This window comes from Taudactylus pleione, unplaced genomic scaffold, assembly GCF_031769625.1.
Source record: "Taudactylus pleione unplaced genomic scaffold, aTauple2 ptg000737l, whole genome shotgun sequence".
Classification (NCBI taxonomy): Eukaryota; Metazoa; Chordata; class Amphibia; order Anura; family Myobatrachidae; genus Taudactylus; species Taudactylus pleione.
Genome location: NW_028285139.1, coordinates 876,257 through 893,070, shown reverse-complemented (window position 1 = coordinate 893,070; position 16,814 = coordinate 876,257). Strand labels below are relative to the sequence as shown.

At 42.3% G+C, this 16,814-nt stretch overlaps 1 protein-coding gene across 9 annotated transcripts in view; it reads right to left on the bottom strand.

Annotated features, from left to right (window-relative positions):
* The window catches only part of RALGAPA1 (Ral GTPase activating protein catalytic subunit alpha 1), a 293,801-nt gene that overhangs the window by 244,929 nt on the left and 32,058 nt on the right, over positions 1-16,814 (bottom strand). For all 9 annotated transcript variants that reach the window (XM_088457052.1, XM_088457053.1, XM_088457056.1 and 6 more), the window contains exons 2-3: positions 3,826-3,936; positions 2,239-2,288 (exon numbers count right to left, since the gene is read on the bottom strand). In XM_088457052.1, the coding sequence (XP_088313178.1) occupies positions 2,239-2,288; positions 3,826-3,936 (161 nt within the window). The remainder of the gene's footprint in view (positions 1-2,238; positions 2,289-3,825; positions 3,937-16,814) is intronic.

The window sequence follows — 16,814 nt, the reverse complement described above, 5'->3', positions numbered from 1 at the left end:
GCACAGTAGAGCACATTTGGGCCAATTTCCAGCTAAAAGAGATCAAACGGCTTAGGGTACCAGGGGGTCTATATACTAAGCAGTGTTAGGAGACAGAGTGAAAAGTGATAAGAAAGTGATAAGGTGCCAGCCAATCAGCTCCCAACTGTCATTTTTCAAACACAGCCTGTGAGATGACAGTTGGGAGCTGATTGGCTGGCACCTTATCACTTTTCACTCTGTCTCCTTACACTGCTTAGTAACTAGACCCCCAGGTCTTGGTCCAGCAGCCTTGAAGTATCGGCTGAGCGCTGCTTCTAGCACCATTAAACAGGTTGCACTGCTTACGCCTTTGCACTACCGCACCCTCCTGCACTGCACACCTTTTAGTTGGACAGGACACGGACGGGAGTAGAGACCTTGCCTCATGGTGACGGGCATGAAGTTTCACCACTGGCTTAAACATTTTATGCTTGCTCACATTTATGATGGAATAAACCCTTGTAAGGGCAGAGAAAACAAACTTGCATGAAATGTTGGCTGAAAGTTCCTGCAAATACTGCAAGTTATGCAAATACTCTATGTCAAAGAAGACTATTCATACATGCGATAGTGGTAATGGGGCAATAGAGAGTGACTTTAATTAGTTCTACATCTTCAGTCAAATGAAGACCTGGCAATATGAGGTGTCCGATAGTGGACAGTGGGGTAGATGTATTACCCGGACATATGGAGGAGTGGTATCAGCATGTTATGTGCGCTGATGCGGCTTCTCCCTGATATATTAATGTGGGGTTCGATGTTAAATGACAGAAGTGCTCATTATCAGTGCTGCTATCTAAAAGATAGCAGTGCCAATATGCTGGGCAATGTATGAACGGTCAGTGCCACTGACTGTTCTAACAGTTGCAGCTATTGATATTGACAGCTGCAGCTGCAATTGCCCTATCACCACAGCAGGGACAACACTGTCCCTGCTGCGGCGACTGTTGGGTCCGGGCTGCATGCGAGATCCCCCACATGCCCATTGGAACTGGCCGAGAAGGGATACACAGCTCAAGGCAGGGATTGCCGGAGGGGGGAATTATTACTCCCCCACTCCGGCAGATGAGATGTTCATACATCTCATCGATAGCCACTATAATACATCTACCCCTCTATTGAGAATTTCTACACAATAAAGATGTTAGGTTTGTTTGTTTTTTGTTACATCCGATAACGATCTCCGATTTATCCCTATTTTGTCAGTTAGAGAACTACACTCTCTTTGGCAAAATACAGGATTCAATTTTAAAAACCTAACTGTCCAGTTATTACTTTGCAGTCTATTCATGTAGATTTGTGTAAATTAATTGCTACTTTTCAGTATATGTAGCATCAGTTTGATGCAATATATAGCTTGGCTAAGTAGCAATTCATGTATTCTTAACCTTCCAGCGAAGCGATCAGATATCCAGGTCACCGGCAATGCTGTCTTCAGCTGTGGTCCTCTCTGGCAAGAGAGGAGTCGGCAGCTAAGTCCCTTCTGGGCGTTCGCCGGGTTGCGTTCAGGAGTGGCTGCCGGAATGTCAAAGGGCCGAGCCAGCGTCGGGTACTGGGCAGAAGGCAGTGAAGAAGGCAACTTCCCTGCCCGCTTCGTGGCGGTGTTCAGACTATGCCATCCTGAGAGGGCGAATCTGAATACACAAGAGAAGCGGAAAGCTCAGCTTTCCGTACTTTAATGAATCGCACTAACCATACTACAGAATGATGATGCGATTCAGCCACGGAGCTGGGGTGGCACTGGAGAAGTAATGAACTTCTCCACAGTAACCCGCTCTGTCAACAGCAACGAGCAGAGAAAAGCCCTGTTTACCGCAAAATAGGGCTCTTCTCTGTTCTATGAATAGACCCCTAAATTAGATGTGTGCCATTTCCAGTTTGTTGATATTATCCTCACAGCCAGGATCTGAAAGTACACTGTTACGTATAACACTGTATAAGTAGTAAGAATGGAAAACTAAAACAGACCAAGACGGGGAATTTGAACCACGTGCCTGTGACTGCAGGCTGCCAAATGATTTTACACAGTTCTCAGTAATTTCGCTTAAGTAAAACGTGTACGTGTGTGTTTACCAAGTACACTCAGCCTTGCTCCTTATACCAATGTTATCGAAGACCATTCAATTATAGACACACATCTAAATGAGCAGGCAAAGCAAAACAGATGGAGCATAAACTGTTTATGTATTTTCTCCCCAATATAAAATGTTACCTTACCTCAAAAATAAAGAGGATGGCATCAAGTTCCTCCCGCTGGGACTTATGGCCTACAATGAAAAGGAAGTTTTGTTTTTCAACAAAGCCACAAATCTCTCGTTATCTAACGCATTCAGAAATCTTCATACATTTATTAACAATGGGATACCGTACAGCTGATGGCCTAAGTAAATATAAGGTACATTTTAAGCAGATAAAACAAAATACAACAAATCAAGTAATATATAAAACATTACCAATCTTTATGGCGTTTTGCTATAAATGGTGAGTGTATATACAAATATATTTGTACTCTGCTGGGCTCCTCAATAGCTTTAGTTGTCACATAAGGTTTGGAGGAATCACCCCAACTCTCAAAGCAATAAGAAGCCAAGTTAATATATTTCCACTCCAAAAGATAAGACATCTTCAGACTATGAGACCTGAGACTGAGGGGACTACCTATGCTACAGACTACAAACTCGCACTGCATCCCCAGAGAGTTATACTGGCTACACATCTGGCCAATGGCTCGGTGCATATACACTTACCAATAGTCCGCCCGATATGTCTGCCAGCACAGCCATTTGAATATGCCCGCCCACTTGTGACGTCATATTCAACGGATTCTGCGAGCAACATATCTGGTGGTCGGCCGTACAGCCAGCCAAATAACACAATATATCTGCTAAATATATCATCGGCTATGCTGCAGGGCCAATCACAGACATATTGGGTGTAGACATCTGCCGATGCACCATCGTTATATATTGTTCGTCACTCGATCGAACGATATATCGTTCAGGTGTGTACAGAGCATAAGAGTTGGGGGTCCCACTAAGCACTGTAACATTAATTACTCAACTGAACTCCCTACACCCCAAACAATAGGGTAATGCTAGTTTTGATGCATGAGGTTATTTTACTGTTGGCATAATGTTTGGGGTAGGAGTATAAACTGAGCAAGAAGGGCGGAAAGGCCATTTAACATTTTTGCATTGTAATATTAACCTGCACTCAACTTACAAAGCAATATGGCTGCTATAAATTATCACTTTAAATTTAGTTATAGGTCTCCATTCACAAAACCTAACATGAAAATAAAATAAAAAGGTGTGCCCAAACAAAAAGCATTACAATAAACTGGCAATCATCCATAACATGTACAAACAAACATAGTTTATATAAAATACAACAGACCACATTACAGTGTTAATACCAAAAAGTACCCCCAAGGAAGGAAAATGGAGGACCACTCAACGATGCCTGTTTACTTTGTGGCCCCCACATAAACACGATTACCTTTGTTGATCCCAAGGCAGTCATTATTTGAAGCCCTTTTCTGCGGTCCCCAAAAGTGTGGCCATGGCTTTCACAGCCCAAGGGCATGGTTAGGTCTGCCACACTGAGGGAGGGGCTCTCGCGGGGAGCAGCCGGACCATTGCACTGCACAGCTATGAAGTTGGGAAAAATGCTTCCTGAACATCGGTGAATCCAACTCCACTATCACTGGTAATATTTTACACATATGATCCCCAATAAGCATTCAATCTGTTCTTGCTGCTTGAAAAATATATAAATAGTATGTAGTTCAATTTATAGGCTTACCTTTCTGTTTTAGGGAAGTCTCAATGATTACAAAGTTTTCAAAGAAAACATAGTAGATATGGGAGAAGTTCTGTTCAAAAAACTGCTTAAGATCAATAGATTCTGCATTTTCTATAAGAGAAAGACAAGGAGATAGATGACAGCAGTGATTCTTTTGCAATATGTCCACATTACGCTCAATATCAAAATGTGTCTCAAGGATGTAGCATTAAAGGCTGAGAGGTATAGACTCTTTATAAATATGTATGAAGAATAGAAGCAAGCTGTATCTGTTTTCTAACTCTCAGAGAGACAAAAAAAAAGCAATGCAGTCAAAGCATTTTAACAAGAAAAAAAGGTGCCGAAGTCAACAATTTAAAAAATAAAAAATCAAAATAACTGCCTCTAAAACTGTAGGTGAATTTTGGTCCTAGAGCACAAGCACTGCAGGTTTTCAATATACCTTACCAGTAATAAATGGCTGCAGTGCATGTGGGGGGCACTGCAGCCCCCATATGCTACTGCCTTGTCAACTCGTCCCTCCTGCAACTTCACCTGCAAATTCTACCCACAGTTGTATAAGCTGGTCTATTATTGCATTATTATTAACATCATTATTGTAGCCTGTCCTACCTCATTTTGCTGTATGTTATCACCTATGACTTGTACGAACCATTCTCTGGTCCTATAGTAATGCTATGTACTTGCGCTATGTACTTGCGCTATGGTTAGCTGTATATTGTACTTATCCTGTGTTGCACTGTTTTACAATGTTTATGTTCACCCCCTGTACAGCACTGAAGACACATTGGGGCAGATGTTTGAAGCTCTGGGAAGTGATAAAGTGGAGAGTGATAACTGACCAGTCACTCAGCTCCCAACTGTCATGTTACAGACTGTGTTTGAAATTGACAGTTAGGAGCTGATTGGTTGGTACTTTATCACTCTCCACTTTATCACTTCCCAGTGCTTCATACATCTGCCCCTTTGTGGAGCCATACAAATAAAAGAGAATATTGATCACATAAAAGTACCCACCACCACCACATTCATTTAGCTTTGGGCACAAATAACACATTTATAACAAAATGCGGGACCTGTCTTCCTACCCCCACCTAAAGGTTCCATCATCCAGTGCTGCTTTTTCCTCTGCTTCTAAGAGGGGTATTCAATATGAAACGTAAACTTCGCTGTCGAAGTTTACGTTTCATATCGGAGTTTTTACCTGCGTTAAAGTATCGGGCGCGCGCCCGCTTATCCCGTATTCAATATGAAATTAACGAAAATGGGAGACTCTGAAGTTGGATTTGCGTAAAGCTACGAATTTTTCCTTAAAAAAATAGTAAGACCCCCCTAAAGTCGTAAAAACATGGGGGATCACTATGGGTACCCCCGTTTTAGCCTGTAATTGAAAGTCGGGGATTTAAATAGCCGCAGCAGTGATGCAGAAGAGCACTTCAGTTATTTTTTTCGTTTTTTTAAGTGGTCCCATCAAATTTGGGGTACATGAAAATGGTTACTAGCATATTTTTAAGTCCCTAAAGTAAGTTCTTAAAAATTCTGCAATTGTGCACATGCCGCTATAATTCTATTCTAGAAAACACCTGCCGCATACTTGCAGAATAGCCCTGAATCTATTTCCCTATTTTTAAACAATTTTTTCACCCCAATTTTTAAATTAATTTTTTGGGGTGTCCCTATTTTTTTTTTAAAACTTTTTTGATACAGTTTTTTTTTAAATGTCATTCCCAGGGGTGCAGGCTATTTTTTTTAAGCCTGCACCCCTAAACCCCAATTCTGCACTTTTTTTCGACACCTATTCAGTGGTGAAAAGTTATCCCCGTTTTTGATCAAAGACTTTTCGAACCTGCGATAAGTCTTTGAAATTGAATACGGTGTAAAAGTCAAACCTGCGTTAATTATGTCAAAAGTGCGATATTAACGCAAAAACAATGTTTTCGCTCCCATATTGAATACCCCTGTGTGTGTCTGTCCTTTTCAAACACCAAGTCATGCTGTCAATTAAAGTGTACTAACCATTCACATCATTGGGTAATTTAAGTCACAAAAATTGATAGTGATGAATTCAAAGATACTAATGACTGCATCAGATTGGTCATAAACTGAAAACCACGCCCATTTATTCAAATGTAGCAAAACTGGAGCAGCAGTGTTTAAATAATTTTACACTGCAAGGAACCTTTGCTTTTCAGTAATAAATACAGATTCATGCACGATTGTGTACGAGGAATCCAGCACATACATGACATTAAAAATAAAATAAACATTTGCGTCCGATTCGTGATACATGAACCATCTCAACTGGGTCCAATAATCATTCCATTGTCAAAGTCACTCATATTCTGGCAGCATTCTGGTGTTGGGTTTGAAGCACTACATAGATAAACACTATAATTAATATTAGGGATGTGCAGGCTCGGATAGGTTCGAGTTTGCACGTTGAGTTCGGATTTTTCCCTCCAAAAAAACGGAACTCAGAAAGAGGCTAAACGTCATCTTACATGGACGAACATCATCATTCCTGGACTTTTGTCCAGGAATGATGATGTTCGTCCATGTAAGATGATGTTTAGCCTCTTTCTGAGTTCCGTTTTTTTGGAGGGAAAAATACGAACTCAACGTGCAAACTCGAACCTATCCGAGCCTGCACATCCCTAATTAATATGTATGCCTGCTTTTAGGAGTTGCAGCTACATGACTGGCTCATTAAAGAAGTCTTTTGATGAGCTGGTGATAAAGAGGCCTCAATATTCTCCTTGTGTTTACCTGGATTATCTTTCACAATAAAAACAGATACTGGAAGGCAGTTTGGACAAAACTGACCCTAGTTTGTACTGTAGAGCACTAATGTTGGGTACACACTGGCAGATATATAGGCCAATGAATTGATCAGTCAATATACTGTATGCCTGTCGGCCAGTGTGTACCAGCAATATGTCTGTGAACGACATGGTTCACAGACATATTGAGTCGGCTGTCCATTGTGCTGCGTGTATGGGCGATCAGCTGAACGCCCGTACACTTGCAGTGGAAGCCGGGGTAAGGGGGTCGCGGCGTGACCCTCCAGCCAGCGGGACCCGCTGACAGATGACTGTTGTTCAGTGTGTATGAACAACCATCATCTGCAGATATATCGGCCAGGTGTGTACTCAGCTTTAGACTGAAAGCTCCGTAAAAGTAAATTACTGCCCAAATGGAAAATGTTCTATATTCTCATTATTTGCATTACACGTCTTTAAATAAGCACCATGCCAAATATACCTATAGTGAGACATATCATTCCATTGTCTTGCTCCTTTATCTGCCGTTTTCTGAACATAGCCCAAATTTTCCACTCAGTCATAAATTATAATTATTCTGCCTGGATAATAGGACACTCACCAAACAGTCCCAATTCTCCAGAGAATAAGTCACTTGACCTAAAATGTTCCCGATTTTCACATCAGGAATTCTGGGACTTAACAGTAGACTTTATCTCAGTAAAAGCATGTCAGGGGTTTTGTTGCAAAATGAACATATACAAGAGCATGCAAAACAGTTCATTTGTGTGTGTGGGTCATTCTAAAGAGATGCACATATGGTGCTTCCTAATATTAATATTTAACAATTCCATAATCTTGCTGATTCTCTTATCATTTGCTCTCATACATAACCTAGTTTATCTACAGACTGCTTTTTATATTGTGTGATCGGCTCTTATGAACTACGGATAGATCACCTTCAGTCGGCTTCAAAGTTGTGGGTAGTAGCATAGTGGTTAGCATTGCTATCTCACAGCGCTGAGGTCATGGGCCTGATACCAGTCAGGACCCAATCTGTGTGGATTAATACGCCTTCCCGGGGTTTGCATGCCTTTCCTTTGGGTGTTCTGTTTTTCTTCCACACTTAAAAGTTATACTGATAGCTTAACTGGCTTTTGACGAACCCTAGTGTGTGGGAATACAGATTATCAGCTCCACAGGGGCTGGGAATGATGTGATAGTTTAAATATTCTCTGTAAAACATGCGTAATATGTATATCAATAACAGTTTATAATGAATATAACTGGGACCCCTGCCAGTAAGCTTCAGCAATGCTTGTGTAGCTCAGGAGTAGGGAGAATCTGATGCAGTGGCTGAAAATGAAAGCCAGCTGCTGATTGGAGAAGCCTGCCAAATTCATAGGAAGAAGAAAAATGTGACAAATGAGTCACCTGGGCAAAAAAGTTCACAAATATGGTCCCTATACCCTTTATTTTTAACATACAATGAACAGTGAAAATTGTCAGCAGAAATAAATGATGTATTTAATGCTTAGCAATGCACCCAAAGCAGGCCCAACCTCGGGCCAGACCTTGATCTAGGCTGTTCCATCCATGAAAACCGGCAGATGCAGCTTCCTAGGAACCTATATATTTAGTAACAAAGTAATTGTGCTTCTATGTTGCTCTGCTTTGCAAAATAAACTCAAAGAGGGTCACCAAAATATATTTAATATTAGTTATACTTTAAATTTAAAAATAAAACTTTGTAACATTCCCATTATATTACCGTCAAAATTCCCACAACATGGTTATTCCTGATAACATGTCTTGCTGAACAGGGATCATAGGATGTAGAAGGACTGAATATGAATGGTCCCTATGTGTCTATCTTTAGTAGACCTCAAATTTAGTAGGATGAACTTCTGCTACAGTCCTGCATGCACAATTAACACAATATATAAAAGCACATAGTTCAAATACTTGACACCATGGTGAGTGGAGACATACCTCGCAATTATTGGGTGGAATGTAAGATAATTGAGCAATATGTGCCCTACCCCCATGTCCAGCCCAGGTCTCAATCACTGGATCTGAATCTGCTGCCTCATTGTTTCAGTCACAGCTCTTGTATTTGTCTTGTCGCTTCCGCCTATGTATTTGTATATTTTGTATATCCTGTTTTCCCTGTTCCATTGTTTAGCCTGTGTCTGCCTTTGTTGCTATGTTCCCGTGCTTCTCTGGGCTGGACCTAGTCACCATGAGTTAGCTTTACTGTACTGACATTTCCTCTTGCTCCATGTCCTGGGGACATATGAGTTACTCATGTTTGGCCCATGAATAAATGCAGCATTATAGGCTCAAGAGCAGGCTGGGACCGAAAAGTCTGTTCTTTAGAAGTGGTTTAGATGGAAGGTACTTCTCTTCCTTGTGTTATTCCTGCCTCAGTTTTATCCAATATCCATTATTTGCGTTTCTGTCCAATTTATGTTTCTATTTGGCCCCAGGTATTGACATTTGCTTGTCTGACTACCCAATTCTCTTGACCTTTAGGTATATTACTGACCGATCCAGACCCTGATGTGGTCTATCTGACTATTTTCTTGCTGCGACTACTTTCATTGGTTATTGCTATATTCTTAAGCCACAATCCATCTTTGCATAATTTCCCCACCTTACAGTCCTATACATTTATGTTAGTAACCTCCCTGGAATTCTATGCTCCCTTAATTATGGACCAGCATCCCCATGTGAATCAGTACAATTTTTACTAACTTCCAGCATATCCAAAAAAAAAGGAGTCTTTCAGATAAAGGAGTCTGTGGTCACCAGCTGTTTTATTTATATAACTTCATAAAATACATTTAATGTATCTCTGATGAATGAAATAAACAGATCATATAAGCAGCTTTGTCAATGGACCTTTACATATTGACAAATTAATATGGATGAAACGCAACTTAAAAGAAATGAATGGAGTCCACTGGTGTTATAAAATGTGCCCAATATTAGATACAGCTTGATGGCCACACAGAACAAGCCCATGATCTGACCTGACAAGCACAGCTTTCCCTGAAGGTCCATGTATACAAAAATCACAGCAGCAAACATTAGACAATAAAAGAGGACGCCACTGCCCAGACACCTTGTAATGTGAATGACATTTCATCTAAACTGATACAGCAGAGATCCGGGATGATGTGTACAAGGGGATGCTGCCAGAATGCCCACCGCTGAGATCCTGGCATTCAGAATGCAACGCCGGAGTCCCAACACTTGTCAGAACACCAGCGCCGGCATCCTGACCACCGGAATCCTGAAGGTAAGTACTGGGGTTTGGGAGAGGGTTTGGCACCAGGGGGAGGGGGGGTTAGGGTGTGCAGGGGGGTGAGATTTGAGGTTAGACTTAGGCTGTGGCGAGGGAGGGTTAGGTTTAGGCACTGGTAGAGAGGGTTAGGTTAGGCTAACTTACCTGGGGCACCGGCATTCTAATCTGGTCGGGATGCCGGGCGGTGGGATTCTGACCGCTGGGATCCCGAGCGCTGCATCCTGTACCCAACCCGTATACGAGTGCAGTAACTGACACATTTCCATCATCAAGCTCTGGAACTGTAAAGAAATAACTTATACTACAAACAATAAGGAGAATCCTCCGCCCTCCCCAAAGTAGTTTCTCCCATGATGCATGGGCCCTTAAGTAGTATCAATGTCAGTGTTGTCGTAATTCTTTTTTCAGGAGGACGTCTCGATCAATAGTATTATGCCATGTACTTCAACTTTTGAATTAATTTCTGTATTATGAGTGCTCCAGATCCAATTGTTGTTATTCATTTCTCACCATTTATTTATTTTAAAGGCATGTAATATATTAAACATTTATACTGCCTATTTCCATCTACATGCCACATTTCTTATTTCTGTAAATGTATTTATAGAACATATGCAGAAGTAAAGATGGATTCCTTAACCAGGCTTACAGGTAAAGGTCTTTCTACAGGTTGAGTATCCCGAAATACGGAATAATTTTGGCATGACAGTTGATGAAACTTTTGATTTTGATGGTGCAATGTACACAAACTTTGTCTAAGGCATAAATTATTAAAAATATTGTATAAAATTACCTTCAGGCTGTGTGTATAAGGTGTATATGAAACATAAATGAATTTAATTTCTGTACACAAATTTTGCTTGAGCCACAAAATTATTGAAAATATAGTATAAAATGACCTGCAGGCTGTGTGTATAAGGTGTATATAACACATAAATGCATTCTGTGTGTATTGGGGTCCCATTCCCAATATATCTCATTATGATATGCAAATACATTCCAAAATACGGAATATTCTGTTATCCAAAATACCCCTGGTCCCAAGCATTTTTTATATATGGGAGACTCAACCTGTATTTTCCTTTCATAGGACTATTAATGTACACCAGAAAACAGCCATCTGAATAGAGGTCATTAGATCAAAGCTATCACACGCTGGTCCTTCTGGTTTACCTACTGGGGACTATTTTGCCATCTAGGCCATCTGCAGCCATGCCGCTGGGAAGGATCTCCAGGCCAATAGCTGGCTGCGGAGGTCCTGGTAAGTACCTACTTTAGTGTGTTTAGCATCAAACCAGACTGACTGTACCGTAAGATCTACTTTCTTGTGAACTCCTGATAAGAGCTGATATAGGCGAGCTGTCACAGTAACAAATGTGAGATGACAATTGTATTTCATTGTGCAGTTTGATGAAGAAAAACCACACGTCATTTCACACAACAAATTGCATCTGTAAACAACACATTTGTGTGGCATGTAATGAAAAAAAAAATTCAACATAATTTATGCCTGGTTGTCAGCAAGTGTTTCCTCTCACATTTGACAGGAAAGTTCTGCTCACAATTCTCCAGTGTTCCCTATAAGACCACGAAAATTATTTTGATAGGATTTTTCCCTCCCACAATAATATCCTCAACAATGACAGAGCAATCCATAAAGCCACCAGCACAGATTTAGGTAAAAATGGACCACTGCTAGTGAATGTGTGGTTTCAATACAAATCAGAATGCCTGACAATTCACCAAAACATAACCAGATCACTTATGGGCATTTTGTCAATCCAGATAATAGATGACTGCTTTCTGCCTATGTGTGCTGTCATATGCCAACTGCAACAGGTCAGTGTTATCCAGCTTCTCAAGCTCAACCGAAGGTCAGAATGGCTTGATCTAGTCCAATGTGACCACACACAAGGTCACCGCCCTAGGGCCGAGACAGGATGATGTGGTGTGGCTGGCATAACCCTTCACAATTTGTACACTGGCCAGTCGATGGGCTAATGTTCAATTTGAGCGTCAACAAATGTCGCTCAACTTGTGCTTGAAGTAGTGTCACAATGAAATGAGATCTTATTTTTAAAAGGTACACAGTAAGATGGCTTTGGATAGAAAGCCAGTCTGCAACTGCTCTGTAGATCCCACAATGTCCCCCTTCCTCTTCTTTTTAAACAAGAACATAAATAGAACTGGCAAGATGCCATTGACCAGGGGAGGGGGTGCCAGAGGCTTTGCATATCAACATGAAATATAAACAAATCTCTGCTGCCTGCAGAAAACACAAGGTCATGCCTTTTCTGCTACTGAAATAATTCACATTCTTTGTCAAACAGCGATCCACACAAATATTCCTCCATGCAGGTTACAGACTGTATTCTTAACAAGCTGTGTCAACATTAAATAGGACATGATTTCTCTGCTACAACTGAAGAAAGAAATATCAGCAACTCATTTAAAAAGGTTGAGAGTATACTATGAAGAACTCTTCTTATTCAAAAACATCTTGAGATACTACAAAAGACATTGTAGTTTATAGTCTTCCAGCTCTGTTTCAGCTTTTGTAAGTGAATACATAAATAGGAGATGCCTTGGAGTATGAAATATGACAATGTCAGAGGTGTATTTCTTTATGGAAAAGTTACAAAGTAAAGCTGGCCATACACTAAACAATTATCGTTCCAACCAGTCAACTAAGTTGGCTGGTTGGAACAATAACCTTCTGAGGCCAAATGTAATAGGGTGAGAGTTTAGAAAACGTTAAGAGTTTTCTCACACGTTTTATACTCGGCCAATATAATAGCGTCCGAGAACAAAGAATCAGAGCAAACTCGCATGTTTTTCAGACTCAAAAAACTCTCACGATTTAAAATCTCATCCAGATGTTTTCCCATTTTTAAGATAAAACTCGACCAATGTGACAGGTTACTGCTAAACTCTTACATTTTCTAAACTCTCACCCTATTACATTCGGCCCCTGGTGTGTGGGAGCAAACGATAATTGGTCGTTTGCTCCCACACGCTGGAAAGCGGCTGAAGACGATCATTCTAGCAGGAAGAATCAAACATGTTTGCTTTCTCCCAACTACAGTAGTTGGGTAATAGTCATTTCAGTGTAGGGGGAAAGTTGGACACTATCCCCATAACTAAACTATTTTAACAGGAGTAGGTAGACACCATGGGGGCCATTCAGACCCACTCGCAAGCGGCAGTACGCTCGCAAGTGGGCCAATGTTCCCCACTGCGCATGCGCACGACGGAGGGAGCTCAGTCGTGCACATGCGCGAGACCCGGACTGCAACAGCCAAGCTATCGCTCCGGGTCTCGCACCAAAGGGGACGTGCTGTCGATGGTGAGTGACAGCACGCCCCCTTTGGTGGGCGTGCTGGGGGCGTGCCTGCCAGATGGAGGCGTTCCCATGGGAACGCCTACCGTCTGAAGCTGGCCCCACTGACATCACTAGTGATGTCAGTGGGAGTGATTTTGGCTCTGATAGAGCCAAAATCACTCCAGGACTTGTGGCTGGGAAACACTACCGCAGGGTTTCCGTCGCAAGTCCGATGGTCAAGACCATCTTTTTGGACGCTCGTATATGCTGTGGGTGGTCACCCACAGCTATACGAGCGTCCAGGAGGACGCTCCATTTTAATGGAGGAGGGCCCTGATTCAGAGAGAGCGCTCTGGTCAGAGCGTCCAGCTCTGAATCAGGCCCCATGTCCACATACTTCTGCTCCTGGCACTGCCGACCCTTCCCCGAAGTTGACTGGTCTGCGGAAAAAGTTGGCTGGTTCAATGAAAAGGTGAAAAAATTGATTAGGTGTATTGGGCACCATTTTGTTGGACAGGCAAGGTGGATGAAAGTTGGTCTAGTTCAAGCCTGGCCAACCTGTGGCTCTCCAGCTGTTGTGAAATGACAAGTCCCAGCATACTCTTCCACGGATCAGCTGGTAAAGTAGGCTGGGGAGATACAGGTTGGCCAGGCCTGGTTTAGTGTATGGCCATCATAAGTCATGGCGCAAGTAGCCAGGGTCAATTATTTGAGCACATATAGAAAACCAAAGTGGGCAAAAGGTTTTTTTTTTTTTTCTTTCTTTTAGCAAAATGCACATAAAAAGAAAACAACATTTACAGGGTAACCACTGTCCATAAATAATTAATAAACCACCTGTCAGTGAAAACTAAAGGACAATACGTATAAACTGAGCGAAGAATAGCCTTGTTTCATGTTTGTATATGTAAATACTTAATACCATGATTAGCACCAGAGTACATAATTTAAATACTATCTGTGTAAAGTATTAGCCCACCGGACATTTATATTACACTATAGATAATCAAATGCTTTTTATAAATTCAGTACAGAATAAGTATTGGTGGTGCTGTTCCCGGTGATCCAAACTATTCATAGCCGTTATTGAAAGTAGTCCTATATAATATGTTAAGTATCTTATCTCTCATAAAGAACTATATTGTCCTCTGTTGCAACCCATTTTAGCATTAGTTAGGCACATCACACTGTCCAACTGTTTTACAGACAGGAAACATGATTTACAAAGGCTTCCCAAATGCTGAAAGCATCATATATCTATACTGTACCTATGGGACTGTGCTGCTACTACCATTACATATCTTTTTAGTTCTCATAAATTGAGCTCTTGGGACACATGTGTGCGCTACCATTAGACCTCCTATAATTGAAGTTTTCAGAGGGGGTGGGGGCATGGCTTAAATGAACTTCCCCCTGCCAGGTTATATTTCCTCAAAGCAACCCATTCTCTGCAATACTGAGGGCTGGAATTAAAAGGGTAACAGTATTACTATTGTTCTTTTACATTCAGCCCTCAAAGTCGTCAAAAATCGTCAGGTTTGAAAAAAATAATCGTTAGTAAATACACTGTATATATCACTATGGGGCTGATTCTGAGTCGCCCGCAATGCCAATATTTGCACAAATGGTCAATGTTTTTTTAACTATGCATGGGTCTCAGTCTGCTATAAGTCGCACAGCGTTTACATCCCACGGTGTGTATGCACAGAGGTGCAGTAGCGATTGAGACACATGGTGTCAAGATGGTTGGGTATGCGTCCGGCATACAGAATGCTGGCAGTCGGAATCCCGATGGGCAAAATACCGATGCCTGCAGGTAAGCAATTTAACCCATCCCCTAATCCTACAGCCTAACCCTCCTCTCCCATAGCTTAACCCTAACCCCTCCCCCCCAGTCATACTCTATCCCCCCCCCTAGTGCCTAACCCTAAATCTTTCCTTCGGGATCGCAGCCACCAGGATTGCTGAGCCAGGATTGTGTCCCCTGTCGGGATTCTGGCACAGGGGTTGTGAGCGCTGGGATGCCAACTACATCCTGCCTCAGAAGTGTATTGGAAATGTACCTGGGCGTTCTATGGCGGTGACTATTCAGACTAACAAAGACGGTCGCTCTTAAGGGAGTGTCGCTGAACCAGTTGTAAACTGAGGCCTGATTCAGAGATGGACGATAATGTAGCCACTCTTTCGGGAATATGCAAAGGCTAATCTCAGCCTTCCTTTTGTGCTCTACTGTGCAAGCACTGAAACGCCCACTTTCATGCTGCGTGGCCCATGCAATTGCGATGTAGAGTGTATACACGCCAACATCGGTCAAACCATACACATTTGTGGTAGCCTAGGGTCTACTCTAGCTACTCTCCTCTAATCCAACTAAACATGGCCTCTGAAGCCTTGGATATTCAATTCGTGTCACTCCGATAACACGTCAGTCCGCTCCCAGCAACCACCCTGAAACGCCTAGAGATCACAAACCCCTTCGCAAGAGTTAGCGATCCTGTACATAGCTGTGAATAACATTGGACATTTGGGTTTGCGAAAAGCAAAAGGTATCCCAGAGTTTTTGCTCATTCACAGAAGGAAAAGAAAAAAAATCACAACATCAACATTGTGTCCATCTCTGAATCAGGCCCTCAGACGCTTAGATCGCTCACATTGTAGGCCATGCCTTGACAACAAACCTGCACCTAGCATAGGGCTGATGCAAGTTTCGTGGTGCGACAGATGGTTGCATCTAAAGACGCTAAAAGTGGGCATCTTATGGTGCATACACACTACACGATATGTTCCCTGAGCGATATCGTGTAGTGTGTCCCCGGCAGGCTGTGCTCAATGTCGTTCATGACATTGAGCACAGCCGCTGAACGATATCATTAACAATAACGTTCAGCGCCGGGCTCTCTCCCCCATTCCCCAACATGCAGCAACCTGACGAGGTCGTCAGATTGTGCTGCATGTTCAGGCGATGGACAATGTCGGAAACGACCAGCGGGAGTGCGCATCGCTGGTCGTTTCCGACATAAAAGTGCACGATTTGTGCACGATTACTGAGCGATTGCATGATTACGATGTCGTAATCATGCAGTCGCTCAATAATATCGCCCAGTGTGTACCCACCATTAGTCTTTGCACATTCAGACACAAGCTGGAGATCTTGGGTTTAAAATGGTCAATTAAAAAAAAAGCTAAGCTAACCCTAATGTAAACAGCATAAATCCTAAACAATTATTTTGTTGTAAAATTACTGTAGCAGTCCTAAAACTTTAAGTCCCTCTCCCCAACTTCTTCAATGGTGAGAATCGCAAGGTTACTTAAGGTTACCTTTGCAATTATCACCATTGACTTCAATGGTGGGAACCACTCATTGGCTGAGAGGCGGAAGGCTCGCCTCTCTCAGACATAGTGAAATCCCTTAACGGAGCTGTAATTCGGGTAGCACTGCCATTAGAGGGAGCTCCGTCGTGCGCATGCGCGAGACCCGGCAAGCGACGAGGAATACGTCGCTCGGGGTCTCGCACCAAAGGGGGCGTGCTGTCGATGGTGACTGACAGCACGCCCCCTTTGGTGGGCGTGCCGGGGGCGTGGCTGCCAGACGGAGGCA